The following is a 15345-nucleotide window of genomic DNA, read 5'->3' as shown; positions in this document are numbered from 1 at the left end:
ATCTGAACCATTTATGGTCGATCTCAGCCTCAAAATTAGTATCTTGTGTGGTGTGAAAATATCGCCACTGGGGAGACAAAGGCGGCCGGGCGTGGTGCTGGCCACCCACCCCTTTGTGTGCCGGTCTGGCCTGCATAGGCGCTGCTGCTTGCTAACAACACTTGACCCAAAAGTCTGTTAAGGCTATACAGGGGGGGGGCATCTTTGTCTTTGTGTGTGCCACTCACCATCGTCCTCTGCCATGATCACAGCGGAGTACACGCCTCCCTCCAGGAATCCCGACATCTTGTCGAAGTCCCGCTTGGCGGTGATGTCGCCCGTGTCCACGTCCACGTCCAGCCAGCCCGCCGGGTCCCACGTCACCGTGTAGCTGCAGCGCCGTCGGGTGGTGCGGGCCACAAACACAAAGATCCCCCGTGTAGCCTTAGCAGACTGTTGGGGCAAGTGCCGTTTGCGAGGAGCGCCTATGAAGGCCGACACGTCACGCGTGAAGGGGTGGGTGGCCAACACCACGACCGACCACATTCATCTCCCCAGTGGCGATATTTTGTATACACCATAACAAGGGACTCATTTGAGGCTGAGTCGACCTAGGGGAAGCTCAGGGACCGGTTCAGATAATCGTCACCGGTGTTGGCCGTGAGCGGGAATCAAACTCGGGTCGCCGGGTTCGTAGCGCAGCGTAGCGCTACCCGCGACACGCACATCCCCGTCTGTCCACACGCTTGCGCAGTCATTGCCGTGAACCGAATTTACTGTTTCAGATTCATAGTTAGTTTCCTGTGGGTTGGATCGTCATGTGGGTACAATAATAATACTACAATAATAATGCCAATGTTCAGTTATAATCGCCGCCACCCAGCGACAGATCCAATCAAATCACGTGGTCAAGTGGGCAATGTTGCTTGCTTTTCAACATCCCTCCAGGATACAGCTGAACATTGGCACTGTAGCTACGCGATGATTGAACCCACATTTAATTATGAATCATAATTTTGGTTGTGGAAGCCTACGTTTAAAATGTAGCGTTTCCATAACAAAATTTGTATGTGAAGAGTATTTTAAGAAATGTGTTCTCCGCCAACGTTTTGTCACAGGAAGCTTATGTACGTGTGTGCGTAAAGTATGTGTGCTTACGTGTACCATATATAACACACTTTGTGCATATGTAGAGCATGTGTGTGCGTGGGGAGCGGTGGAGCATTGATTAGCGCACTGTGCCACGAAACCGGCGATCCGAATTCGATTCTCGCTCGCGACCAATGAAAAGCGGCATATAAAACCCATGAAAAAATAGGTCCTCCCCTAGGTCGACTCAACCTTAAATGATTCCCACTCACGGCCAACACCAGTGACGATTATTCGATCCGGTCCTGGGCCTCCCCTAGGTCGACTCAGCCTCAAAATAATACCTATTGCTGTGTGTAAACATCGCCACTGGGGAGACAAAGGCGGTCGGTCGTGGTGCTGGCCACCCACTCCCTCGTGTGTGCCGTGCCGGCCTTCATAGGTGCTCGCTAACAGCACTTGCCCCTACAGTCTGTTCAGGATAAACTGTGGATCGTTGTATTTGGTGCAGCGGTTCGCGCGTTGCACTACGAACCCAGCGACCCGAGTTCGATTCCCGCTCACGGCCAAAAAACACCAGTGACGACTATCTCAACCGGCCCTGGACCTCCTTCCCTAGGTCGACTCAGCCTCAAATGAGTACGCGGTTGCGGTGTGTAGAAAGCATCGGCACCGGGGACGTGGTGCTGACCACCCACCCCCTTCGTACGCCACTCAGTGCCGGCCTTCGTAGGCGCTGCCCGCCGCCAGCACTTAGCCCCGACAGCCTGTCACAGGCTACGCCGGGGTGGATGGGGCAAGGGCGGGCGGGGAACCTATCATCTGCGTGCGTGCGGGCGCTCACGTGATCTTCTGGTTGGCGATGTGGTCGGGGTCGGTGACCGCGTAGCGCGCGACGGCGTCGCCGCGCCGCGTGTGCTCCCCGAGCGCCACGCGGCGCGGGCTCTCGGGGAAGGCGGGCGCCTCGTTGCGGTCCTGCACGTAGACGGTGACCGTCGCCGCCGACGCCGACGCCCCCCCGGCCGCCCCCTCCTCCTGGTCCCCGACGGCAGCGGCCGTCTCCAGCGGCGCTTCGTTCTCGGCGACCACCGTGAGCACGTAGCGCGTGCTCGTCTCGTAGTCCAGCGGCTGTCGGCGCAGACGGGGGGGGGGGGGGGGGGTGTCCACCGCACGCACGTGAACGGTGTCGCGGTGACGGACGGATGAACGAACGCTGAGTTGTTGATGATGCTGGCGATGATGGACTCGTGGTATATTTGACTGCTACTTTATATTTCACACACGCTGCCCCACATCCTTCCTCTAGTGCATTTCAAACTTTCCAAACGTCTGGATAAACTTGCGTCTCACGAGTGAACCAAAGCCCCGTTAGGCTATTCCCTCGTCTCCCCTGTGCTGTATTGAAGTCCTGGCCAACCACAAAGACGACACGCAGACACACAACACTACACACTCTACAGGAATAATGATTTAATACGTTTCAGCCTGAGATAGTGATACGTCGCTGGCCGGGCGGTGGTGGCTACGCTGCAGCACGCGACTGCCTGTGCTAGCCCAGCGCTGTGGAAGCAGCAGCAGCAGCAGCGAGGGTTGCTGGCTCACACACGGATGGGCTGTGAAACTCCTTCCCGTGGGCGTCAAGGAGATGCTCGCCAGGAGAAGGCGGCACAGATAAGTGCAAACTAATCGCCTGCTCCCACCTGTTTCCATCTGATTGTAACTAAGCTCTCTATAACATCTGCGCCGTCGCAGAGTGTCCATGGAACAAAGCCCAGCTGCTGAAGTAAATCAAATCCAAATAAGAATAAATAAATCTCAATCTGTGCAGGGCTAGAGCGTTGACCCCTCGCTTGCGTGGATTTTCTCCAGTGCTCCAGTTTCCTTAAAATGAGAACCCAATGCAGGAGCCTCATGAAGAGCGTGGCTCTCCTGGAGAAATACATAAACTTATAATTATCATCACATCGATGATTGTCTTTGTATGTACAGTATATTAAACTTCTTTCGCACAGTACATAGCCAACCGTGCTGTAATCAAAGCTCATAGTGGCGGTGGTGGTGGTGGCGGTGGTAGTGGCGGTGGTGGTGGCGGTAGTGGTGGTAGTGATGGTAGTAGTGGCGGTTGTGGTGGTGGTGGTAGTGGTGGTAGTGGTGGTAGTCGTGGTAGTCGTGGTGGTAGTGGTGGTGGTAGTGGCGGCAGTGGTGGCGGTAGTGGTGGTAGTGGTGGTAGTGGTGGTGACGGCGGTGGTGGTAGCGGCGGTAGTGGTGGTAGTGGTGGTGGTGGTTGTGGCGGTGGCGGCACCTGAGTGATGGTAGTGGTGGTGGTAGTGGTGGTGGTGGTGGTAGTGGTGGTAGTGGTGGGAGTGGTGGTGGTGGAAGTGGCGGTGGTGGTGGTGGTGGTTGTGGTGGTGGAAGTGGCGGTAGTGGTGGTGGTGGTGGTGGCGGCACCTGAGTGATGGTAGTGGTGGTGGTAGTGGCGGTGGTGGCGGTAGTGGTGGTGGTGGTGGCGGTGGCGTCACCTGAGTGATGGTGAGGATGCCGGCGTTGGTCTCGGGGTCGGTGTCCACGGTGAAGAGGCCGCCCGAGTCCCCGGCCGCGATGCGGTAGCGGGCGCGCCACGCCGGCGTGCCGGGCACGTCCGCGTCGCGCACGGCGAGCACCGCGGCGCGGCCCACGTCCCCCTCGCCCACCACCGCCATGAACTACACAGACAAAGATCCCCCCCCCCACCGTGTAGCCTCAACAGACTGTTGGGGCAAGGGCCGTTGGAAAGTAGCAGCGCCTATGAAAGTTGGCACGTCACATGCGAGAGGGGTGGGTGGTCGGCGCCACGCCCGGCCGCCTTTGTCTCCCGAGTGGCGATGTTTACACACCGCACCAGGTACTCATTTGAGGCTGAGTCGACCTAGGGGAGGCCCAAGATCGGTTCAAATTATCGCCACCGGTGTTGGCCGTGAGCGGGAATCGAACTCGGGTGACCGGGTTCGAAGCTCAGCGCGCCAACTGATGCTCCACCGCTCCTCCCATACACACACACGCGATCTTCTTCGTCGTGTTCCCTGTCCAACCTCCACGGGTCTTTTCTCAACATGTTTGCACAGGCCACCGCTTCTGGTGTTGGCATTGCCACATATTGAGGAGTGGTGCATTATGGCGCTGCGGGGCATCTCAGGAGATGACCCACGTGGTTTGTTTCTCCTGACAAGGACCATTGTTCGGTTGATTTCACGAGTGAGTTGCGTCTGCCGCAACCCAATCTGAGCCTGTGTAGGCTCCGCCATGTGAGCCATTTGGAATTGGAGCCAAATGCGAGCTCCTCACTGCCATGCACGGCAATCGCTGCTCGCTCTGAGAATGAGTTGGAGTCCCGCTACGAAAGCCATTGGTCCCGCAGCCCCACGCTCACTGCCGCTTCCCCTCTGCAGAAGCACACAGCGGCGTCGGCATGGGAGCCGTGCTGAGAAGGTGGTGGCTCCGCTGCTGCACGTGGCCGTCTGTGAGCCGGCGCTGTGGAGGCAGCAGCGATGGTTGGTGGATCACCACTCACACAGGTTGCGAAACTCCCTCCCACGTGGGCATCGAGAAGGTGTCTCTACACTCGCTCTGCCAGGAGAAGGCGGTACAGCAATGAAGTGGAACTCACCTGCTTCGTCTGTACGGGGATATAGTGTTGCCCCCTCGCAAGCGTGGGGTTTTCTCTAGATCCTCCGGTTTCCTCCCACGCGTAAACTCGCCCATTAATTGGCTGATACGGTATGGCGAGTACTGCAAGTGGACTAATCGCCACCTGAGTCCATCTGTACGGGGGCGCGGCGTTGCCACCTCGCGCATGGAGTGGGCTTTCTCAGGGTGCTCTGGTTTCCTCCACCCACGTGTATAATAATAAACACAAGTCATGCCTCATCGGCTGACAACATCTGAAAATAAAAACGCAACGTCCTAGCAGCAGCAGCAGGACCCTCCTGACAAAAAAGTAATTTTACTCAGTGTGGATTTCCTTGGATGAAAAAATAATAATGAATCTCTATGGGATCGTTTTGCCGGTATCAACATGAAAAAAAAATAAGTAGAGCTTGTACCCTTTCTGGTAATACAACAGGTATTAAGATGTTCAAACACCAACGAGATACCTTTAAATAATATTTTCTATTAGGCGCTCGCTAACAGCACTTGCCCCAACTGTCTGCTAAGGCTATACGGGGCGGAGGATCTTTGTCTTTGTGTGTGCGTGCAGTGAGCAGCGGGATGAGGAGGATGAGGAGGAGGAGGCTGAGGCCACGTGGTGGTACCGAGCTCTGCGTGAACCGAGGGCCGTTGTCGTTGACGTCGTCCACGTGAACGATGGCCGTCGCCGTGGTGACCAGGCCCGCGGGGCCCCCAGCCATGTCCGACACCTGGAGGGTCAGGTTGTAGCTCGCCACCGCCTGGGGGTGAGCGTGTGTGTGCGCGTGTGTGTGTGAGCGTGTGTGTGAGCGTGTGTGCGCGTGTGTGTGAGCGTGTGTGTGCGTGTGTGTGAGCGTGTGTGTGAGCGTGTGTGCGCGTGTGTGTGAGCGTGTGTGTGCGTGTGTGTGAGCGTGTGTGTGAGCGTGTGTGCGCGTGTGTGTGTTTGAGCGTGTGTGTGTCGGCGTGTTTGTGCGCGAGTGAGCGTGTTTGTGTGCACATGCGTGTGAATGAGTGTAAGTAAACGCGCGCACAGACATACGTGGGGACGATGAGATGATGTTCTCAGCGGCATCCTGCACACAGCATGAATGTTACGGAAGCACACATAGACAAAGATCACCCGTGTAGCCTTAACAGATTGTTGGGGCAAGGGCTGCTAGCGAGCAGCGCCTATGAAGGCCGGCACGGCACACGACTGGGTGGGTGGCCAGCACCACGCCCCGGTGCTGATATTTACGCATCGCACCAAGTATTAATTTGAGGCTGAGTTGACCTAGTGGAGGAGGCCCACTGGTTAAGATAATGGTCACTGGTGTTGGTGGCCGTGAGCGCAGCGCGCTAACCGCTGCACTGCCACTCCCCACACACACGCAGCCTGCTTGGGGGCAAGCGCTGTTCGCGCAGCAGCGCCAGTGAAGGCCGACACGCCACACGAAGGCTGTGGGGCGGCCAGCGCCACGTGCCGGCGCTGATGTTGACGCATCGCCACGCGGACTCGCGCGAGCGGTGGCCTCTCACCTCTCGGTCGAGGCCGACGGTCACGGTGCGAATGTCTCCCGTGTGGGGGTCGATGCTGAACATGGAGGCTTCGGGCTGCTCCGGGGACTGGTCCGAGATGGAGAAGCGCAGGTCGCCGTTGTCCGTGTTGGGGTCGTCCGCGTCGAACGCGCCGACGCGCATCACGAGAGCCCCTGCGGGCGCGGCGAGCCGGACAGCGGAGGGGGGGGGGGCACCGTCACGGGCGCAGCGACGCATCCGTTGCTGCGTCCGGCCGCTTTTGTCTCCCCACTATGTACTGTATGCATGTTGAATTTCTTTCGTACCATACGTAGCTAACCGTGCTAATTGGAGGTGCTAGTCCCCAGTGGGCAGACCCAACGTGCCCCCCCCCCGCTCCTCCCGGCCCCAACCCCAGCCACCTCCACCTCGGTAGGCAACCAAAATGTCCCCGTTTCCATACTTAATGAATCAATCAACTCGAACATATTTCCACCTGCGTCGACAATCCCTTGTGAGATGGCACGGCCCGAGAGATAATCTCGGTGAAATGTGTTAATTTGAAAGAACAAAAATAAAATGTTGACTAAAAACGGGAGCACAACTTTGACCCCCGCAGCCCTCGGCAGACGGCGCGCTTTCACGGCGGACAGATATCTTCTTGGTTCTTTCGGTAAAGTCCCGTAGAATGGAAATAATAAAATAATAAAAATAAAACATAATAAAATCTTTTATTTATGTATTATTTTATTATTTCCATTCTATGTGACTTTACCGAAAGAACCAAGAAGATGAATCCCTGCAGTCACGAAAGCTTCAAATCGAAAGGCGGACAGATAATTGAAATGCCTCGTGAACAGTTGGCCACGCGGCTGCTGTTCTTGATGCGTGCACCCTCCCAGCCCCCCCACGGCGCTGTCAGTGGCCTCCCCTGCTATGTTTAACTCGTGATGGGCCTGTGTGTGTCCTGTGTGTGTCCTGTGTGTGTCCTGTGTGTGTCTGCGCGTGTGTGGGCCGCTGGGCCGCCGCTGCTCCGTGGCGAATGGGGTGCGCGCCGCACGTGCCTCGCGCGCCAACCAGGCGCATGCCGGAGACTCGTCATCGCGTGACCCCAGGAGGTTCGTGTTGGGCCACATGGCGAGGGGTGCGCGCATCGCGCAGATGCCGCGGCGGTAACGCTCCGTCCCGAAAATACGATTACACCTAAACGACTATTTTTATTTTACCAGGTAAAGCCCACTGAGCTATACATCCATTTTCTCTTAAGTGACCTGGCCGCAAACAATAACACGACGAAGTGGCTTATCGTCACGTGGAAATCTACAGCAGCCAAAGACTCTAAAACGCACGTTTCTAAATGTGGAGGGAAAAACCCGGGGGACCCGGAGAAAAATCTACGCGACTACGGGGAGAGAGACATGCAAATTCCAAACATGCCGGCGTGGGAGTAGGGGTCGAACCTCCAATCTCCTTACTCCACCCTCCTGTATACCAGGCGAGGTAGTTAACATCTCGCCACCGTACCAGGCGAGACCGAGCTCGCCTCGACGAATGAATACCCACGCGCGCGCAAATCCATGCGTGGAAGAGAACTATTGCAAACATTCCCAAATGTCCCAGATTAATTGATGTTTGAGTCTTTCGTGGATATTCCTCCTCCACGAGTCACACGCCAAGCGCTCGTATCTCCGTCTCGTCATCTGCATTGCTTTGCTCCTGGGCTTTTATTTTTAAGACGCCTCGCTGGCGTCCTTGTTGCTGCACTGCTTTTGCATTTAAGTGTCACGTAAGTTTGTGTGATGGGAGTGAGTGCAATGGGAGTGAGCGGGCGAGTTGAGAGAGGGCGAGTTTGGAACGGGCGAGGGGGGAGGAGGGAGTCACCGGGTTCCGAGTTCTCCTTGACGTGCCCCACGAAGACGCTGCTGTTGAAGACGGGACGGTTGTCGTTCATGTCCACCACGATGATGTCCAGGTCCACGGCTTCCTCCACGGCCTTGCCCGCCGCGTCCAGCGCGTACGCTTTGATCTGGGGACGGACACACACGCGCACCATCACCGCACTACACACACACACCCTGCACACACACACTATTACTGCACTACACACCGCCTGCACCCACACACTATTACTGCACTACACACAGCCTGCACACACACACTATTACAGCACTACACACACCCTGCACACACACACACTGTTACTGCACTACACACACCCTGCACACACATACTGTTACTGCACTACACACACCCTGCACCCACACACTATTACTGCACTACACACACCCTGCACACACACACTGTTACTGCACTACACACACCCTGCACACACACACTGTTACTGCACTACACACACCCTGCACACACACACTATTACTGCACTACACACAGCCTGCACACACACACTATTACAGCACTACACACACCCTGCACACACACACACTGTTACTGCACTACACACATCCTGCACACACATACTGTTACTGCACTACACACACCCTGCACCCACACACTATTACTGCACTACACACACCCTGCACACACACACTGTTACTGCACTACACACACCCTGCACACACACACTGTTACTGCACTACACACACCCTGCACACACACACTATTACTGCACTACACACACCCTGCACACACATACTGTTACTGCACTACACACACCCTGCACACACACTGTTACTGTGCCTGTGTTCGTCATTCTCTACGCGGGAATGGAGCATCGTGGCGAGGGGAGCATCAGAGGGAGGTGAGGTGAGAGGCGATGCGAGACGAGGGGGGTAGGACGAGGTGGGGGGGGGACGAGGTGGGGGGGGAGACGAGGGGGTGTCAGAAGCAGACACAGATGCAGCTGTCAGAGAAGACTGCTTCCACCGGGCCGGTCCTCATACCATCGTCACCGGCTGCTGCACGTGCAGCTGCACAGCGCTGGATACCTGGAGCCCTCCCGGCCTCACACTCAATGCGCAGTCTGTGAAGCTGGCAGAGGGCGGGCGGTGGCACGGCCCAGAGGCAAGTGGTGGGTTTGCCTGTCGCTGGAAAAGTTCGAGTTGGAATGCTGAAAGGCGGCCCTGGTTAATACCGCGGCAGTAGTTTCGGTCAATCACTGCACGCGCGCGCGGCCCACTCTATAGATGACGTTTCGGGCAATGGACCTTCTTCATAGGCCAGATAGTCGATGGAAAGAGTTGGAGACTTCCGTAAAACTATTTTTAAACTGTTTTCTTTATACCAGCTGAGGCCCGCTGAGCTCGATAACTCTTTTTCAGAAGCGACCTTGCCACAAATGATAGCTCAACGAAGTGGCTTATCATGTGGACATTTATATTAGCCAAGTACTCTAAACTCACGTTGATTATAAATGTGGAGGGGTAAAACCGGAGGACCCGGAGAAAAATCCACGTGACCACGGGGAGAGAGAGAGACGCAAACTCCAATTAGACAGCAAGCGTCAAGGTCGGGATCGAACCCAGCGGTTAGTGCGCTGCGCTACGAACCCAGCGGACCCAAGTTCGTTTCCCGCTCACGGCCACCAACACCAGTGATGAATATCTCACCCAGTCCTGGGCCTCCTCCCCCACCGAGTACTCGGTGCGATGCGTAAACATCGGCACCAGGAACGTGGTGCTGGCCACCCACCCCCTCGTGCGCCACAGTGCCGGCCTTCCTAGGCGCTGCTCGCTCACAGCACTTGGCCCGACAGTCGATGAAGGCTACATGGGGGACCTCTTGTCTTGTTTTGTGGTGGTCTCCCTGCAAGGGTGCGCGCCGCGTGTGTTTTGGTGGGGGCTGGCGCAAGGTCACGAAGATCAACGCGCCGGCTAATTCGGGCCCCTCGGGAGAACCGCGTAGCAACAGACTCTGCCGGTGCCCGTTTATAGAGGTACCAAAACGGGAGGTTGCCACCTCCCCCCCCCCCCCCCCCGTGCCACGAAGGTGATCACCGCACGTCTGGCGCGACACTCTCCACCCTCTCTAAGCCAACCGCCCCCACCCCCTCCATCTACCCCCTCCATCTACCCCCCCCCATCTACCCCCTCCATCTACCCCCCCATCTACCCCCCCTGCCCTCGATGACCGCGAGCGCCTGGCGCATCGATTCAGTCACGGCCACTGGCCGGTGCCGTCGCGTTGGGCGGCACCGTCACGCACAGCCGCTCAGCACGGAGGGGCGCTCTCTGCTGTCCCAGCTGTTGCTGCTGTCCCAGCTGCTGCTGCTTCTGCTGTCCCAGCTGCTGCTGCTGTCCCAGCTGCTGTTGCTGCTTCTGCTGTCCCAGCTGCTTCTGCTGTCCCAGCTGCTGCTGCTGTCCCAGCTGCTGTTGCTGCTTCTGCTGTCCCAGCTGCTTCTGCTGTCCCAGCTGCTGCTGCTGCTTCTGCTGTCCCAGCTGCTGCTGCTGCTTCTGCTGTCCCAGCTGCTGCTGCTGTCCCAGCTGCTGCTGCTGCTGTTCTATGAGCGCGCAGCGCGATCTCCAAACTCCTCCGAACACTCCGAAGGCCCCGAGCACGTTAGCTGTGCATCATGCGCCATCACCCCCTCTCATGGATGATGATGATGATGATGTTGCTGATGATGTCAACGTGATTTCGTGCTCAAATGTGCAGAGAGCCAATCGTGGAAATTTCACATTCCCATCGCGGTGATCTGTCTATGCAAAATACAACCACTGTCAGCCTTCCCCACACGATGGTACGAATTTTAAACCACCCGGACGGATGATGGGCTGAGTCAGCCCGCCAACCAGGATGGAACTCGTAGCAGTGCGGGCCGCTCGCCCTACTGCTGAGCCACGGTGTGGAGATCTACCTCGCCTGGTGTGCAGGAGGTTCTCGGTTGGATCCCGATCCTGACACCTGCATTATTTGGAGTTTGTGTGTCTTATCTCCCCGTGGGTCCTCCACATTTATAAACGTGCGTTTAGAGTATTTGGCTGCTTTAAATTTCCACACGATGATAAGCCACTTCGTTGAGCTATCATTTGTGGCCAGGTCGCTTCTGAAAAAGAGCTACACAGCTCAGTGGGCCTTAGCTGGTAAAATAAAAAAACATTGTTTAGTTTAATCATTTAATTTAGAGCCGCGTGCTCCGATTGATGATGACGATGCGATGACCGTGATTGACGATGGTGCGACGTGCGCTGGAACACGGACGGTGCGGACGAGAGGCGCTGCCTTCACTTACGCGGAATTGCGGCCTCTCCTCGCGGTCGAGCGGCTTCTCCAGGTAGATGTTGCCAGACGCCTTGTCGATGCGGAACACGCCCGTGGGCGGCAGGTCGACGCCCACGCCCTTGACGCTGTAGATGATGGTGGTGTTCGCCTGCTTGTCCGACTTGATCTGCGTGCACCACGCGGACGCGAGCGCGGTGAGGAAGGAACTCGCACACCCAGAGCTGCGGGAAGCTTCTGCGCACAGCCTGCTCCTGTAGCTGCTGCTGCAGCTGTAGCTGCTGCTGTAGCTGCTTCTGCAGCTGCTGCTGTAGCCGCTGCTTAGACTCTGGGTGCAGACTGCGTTCGCCACGGTGGTGGCGGGGTTGAGCAGCGCGATCGGAGAGCTGGCGCGCGCTCAGTCTACGGACTCGCCCTCGCGTCACGAGCTGAACGCTTTCTCGCCGACTTCTCGCGGCCGGCCTCTGTGCGTCACGTTCTGCGGCCCTGTCTGTGGGCGCTCTGTAACACCTCGGCGTTTCACGAGCCGCATGCGTGCGTCTGTCTGTCAGTGTGCTGGGTGCGCTGCTGTCGGGGAGCGGTGGTGTGGCGGTCGGGGCGCTACGAGCCCGGGTTCGATTCTCGCTCACGGCCACCACCGGTGACGATTGTTTGAACCGGTACTGGCCCTCCTCTAGATCGACTCAGCACTTAAATGAGTACTTGGTGCGGTGTGTAAAATCATCAAAGGCGGTAGGGCGTGGTGCTGGCCATCCACCACCTCGTGTGCCGTGCCGGTCTTCACAGGTGCTCGCTAACAGCACTTGCCCCAACAGTCTGTTCAGGCTATTCGGGGGAATCTTTGTCTTTGGCGCGCTGTGTGGTACTACGGGGAGGTCACCTCCCGCGTGGGAGCGTCACGGCGATGCCCAGTGCCGCGATCCCAGCGCTACAGGAGGGCCCTGAGCGAGGGGCGTCTCTGTGTGAGCGTCCTGTCCGTCTGTGTATATTTAACTTCTTTCGCACCGTACGTAGCCAACCGTGAGCGAACGCCCCCTCCCCCCTCCACCCCTTACCTGCACCAGGAACTTGGGGAGGCTGCGCTGGGGCAGGTTCTCGGCGACGCTGATGGGCGGGATGACCCAGGCTCTCTTCACGCGACCCCCGCCGCTCACCGACGTGGCCGCCACCACGACATCTTGGGAGTAGCGCAGCCACCACCCGTCTACGCCGGACTGCAGCCACTCATCGGAGGCTCCGGCCTTCAGCGCGAAACCCTGGCGGGAGGGGTGGGAGGTGAAAAGACACGCGAGATGGAGAGGTAGCTTGTGTAACCCTCCCCCCATTCAGTGACGGACTGGGAGTAATCACAACAGCGGCCGAGGCGTTTGTAAACACGCGGCCCCCAAGTTGCAGTGCGATTATCCTCATTTTGGGGGGCCGGGTCCGACAGAGATTAAAGGGGCCGGTGAGGAATCATCTTTGGGATTTCACGCCAACTGTGAGCTTTTATATAAGCAATGAAACGTACACGTTTGAGGTGCAATAACATTTTAATTACAAACATTTTTAAATCCTTTATATTAAGTTCGCTTGCTTGTGTAAAGTAGTAACTCGGCAGGAGACGACTTCACGGGTAGCACACTCTTTATTTTCACCAACTTGTAGTTACACGGATGACTAACACCCTACTTCGTCACACGGGTGACTAACACCCACTTAGCTACACGGGTGACGGACACCCACTCAGCTACACGGGTGACTAACACCCACTCAGCTACACGGGTGACCAACACCCACTCAGCTACCCGGGTGACCAACACCCACTCAGCTACACGGGTGACCAACACCCACTCAGCTGTACTGACACGGGCTCTTACGCCCCGTAGCCTTCCGGGACACACCCAGCCGGGGTGCCCGTCTCGGCTCTGGGTACCACCGTCCCGACCCACACGGGCGTCGGACTACGGTCCCCCAGTCTCGGCTCCGAGCCACACAGGGCCCCGGTCCCCACAAGGACGGCGGGACTAGGGGTCTCGGGCCACTACCTCCTCCACCCCGTCTTCGGTCTTCAACTGGTTAACACTGACCACGAGTGCTCTCGCGCGTCTCCCTTTATACCCCTCCTGCGGACGTCGCTGAGAGCACCCACTTATCTGACCAATCACTGCGCACTCGCTACGATCCTCTTTTCCCAGCTTGTGTGAGCGCGCCTTACCACCGGCGCGCGCGTCCATGCCACGCCCACATCGCGTGCCCAACCCCGCGCCCCGTGATCCATCACTGTCGGCGCACGTCAATACCACCACTACATCACCCCCTACCACATAGCTCGCAGCCGACCCGGCTGCTAATAAAACATACAACACCCCTTCACCCCCATGTGTGCCCCGTAACATAACAACAAACCCTAACAACACAACATGAACACCGCAATCCGCAAAACCCAGCAACCGCCACACCCACAACAAGAACAACATGCACAATCCGGCGAGTGGCAACGATACTGCGTATGCGGAAAGAATAACAATAAAAAAATTTTCTTTATTCATTTCCTCTTCTTTTCTCTCCGACTCATGCAGCGTCCCAATGTGTCCGAGCGTCCCTTGAACGGGACATTACCCCGGCAGAGGGGGAAGCCGGCAACGAGGTCGGGCTTTAACAAAAAAAGAATAAATTTTTTTTTTTTTTCATGAAAAGTGTTGCGTCCTTGCCCGAGTCCGCCTTGCCGGACCGTCGTACGGCACAGGACGCAGTTGGCCATCCGGCGGCGCCGGCAGTTCAGGAAGGCATGGGCCAGGCATCGGGGCTCCGCGTGAGCCGCGGGGTTCCGGTTCCCGACGGTCAACAGCCGTCAGGTCCGAGACACCTGGGGGTGGGTCAGGTGGAGACACGTGAGGATCAGCCTGCGACACATCCCTCCCCGAGTCGACGGTCACATCACACGCTCGGTCGTCACGGCACAACCCGGGGTCACGCGGCGCCGCGTAGGGTTTCAGTCGGGAGGGGTGCACGTACCAACGGCGTTTTCCCCATTTAATCTGTATACTCTGGGGTCGTGCAACCCGCACAATTTCCACCGGTCCCCTCCATGGTCTCAACAGTTTGGGGGACGTAGCCAACGGTGCGTGTGGACAATGCAGCCAGGCCTTATCGCCCGGTTCCCAATTGTGCGTATGCACCTTCCGTTCATGCACTCGCTCGTTCGCGATCTGCCGAGAGCGTGAATTCAATCTCGCAGCCTCTCGCGCCTCAGCCAATTTGGCGATGTTAAACTTAATATGGTCTGCCAATTTAGATTTTGCACGTGGCTGTGAAATCCCCAGTTGGACGTCCATGGCCGGATCAGCCTCCCGCCCATACATCAGAAAAAATGGAGAAAACCCCGTCGCCGCATGGGGTGCCATCCGATAGGCCGCTAGTACCCCGGGTACCTGTAAGTCCCAATTCACCTGGTCGTCGCATACCTGTTGGCACAGCATAGACGTAATCGTCCTGTTCAGACGTTCAACCATACCGTCAGTCTGCGGGTGGTACGGGGAGGTACGTACTTTCTTTGTACCCAACAGGTCGCACACCTCGCGCAACAAAACACTCGAAAAGTTTTTTCCCTGATCCGTCAGCAAGCGTTCGGGGGCGCCTTTGTCCAAAACGTAACCTTGGACAAAGGCGTCCGCCACTGCCGCAGCCGACTGGTTGGCGAGTGGCCACGCCATGGGCCAGCGGGTGAAGTACTCTACGCCAACCAGCAGGAACTTATTTCCCCGAGGTGTAGTGGGAAAGGGCCCCAAGATGTCTAGCGCGACCAATTCGTTCGTGCGCGAAACTTGAATGGATTGCAGCGGTGGATTAGCCACTATTGGTGGCGGTTTTCTTTTAGCGCACCCTACACACCCCTTAAGAATGTTCGCCACGTCATTTCCCATCCCCGGCCAATAGTAGTCTCGCTGAATGAGGGCGAGC

General features: G+C 57.2%; 1 protein-coding gene across 1 annotated transcript in view; it reads right to left on the bottom strand.

Annotated features, from left to right (window-relative positions):
• The window catches only part of CDH15 (cadherin 15), a 44769-nt gene that overhangs the window by 8349 nt on the left and 21075 nt on the right, over positions 1 to 15345 (bottom strand). Inside the window, exons 2-9 of the mRNA XM_061548296.1 lie at positions 12459 to 12659; positions 11417 to 11572; positions 8110 to 8254; positions 6250 to 6422; positions 5358 to 5492; positions 3588 to 3770; positions 1913 to 2196; positions 228 to 370 (exon numbers count right to left, since the gene is read on the bottom strand). Of these exons, the coding sequence (XP_061404280.1) occupies positions 228 to 370; positions 1913 to 2196; positions 3588 to 3770; positions 5358 to 5492; positions 6250 to 6422; positions 8110 to 8254; positions 11417 to 11572; positions 12459 to 12659 (1420 nt within the window). The remainder of the gene's footprint in view (positions 1 to 227; positions 371 to 1912; positions 2197 to 3587; positions 3771 to 5357; positions 5493 to 6249; positions 6423 to 8109; positions 8255 to 11416; positions 11573 to 12458; positions 12660 to 15345) is intronic.

Source organism: Lethenteron reissneri, chromosome 9 (assembly GCF_015708825.2).
Source record: "Lethenteron reissneri isolate LAM-NWPU_2019-01 chromosome 9, ASM1570882v1, whole genome shotgun sequence".
NCBI classification, from domain to species: Eukaryota; Metazoa; Chordata; class Hyperoartia; order Petromyzontiformes; family Petromyzontidae; genus Lethenteron; species Lethenteron reissneri.
The sequence above is the reverse complement of the archived record's forward strand: the minus strand, read 5'-3'. Positions and strand labels throughout refer to the sequence as shown.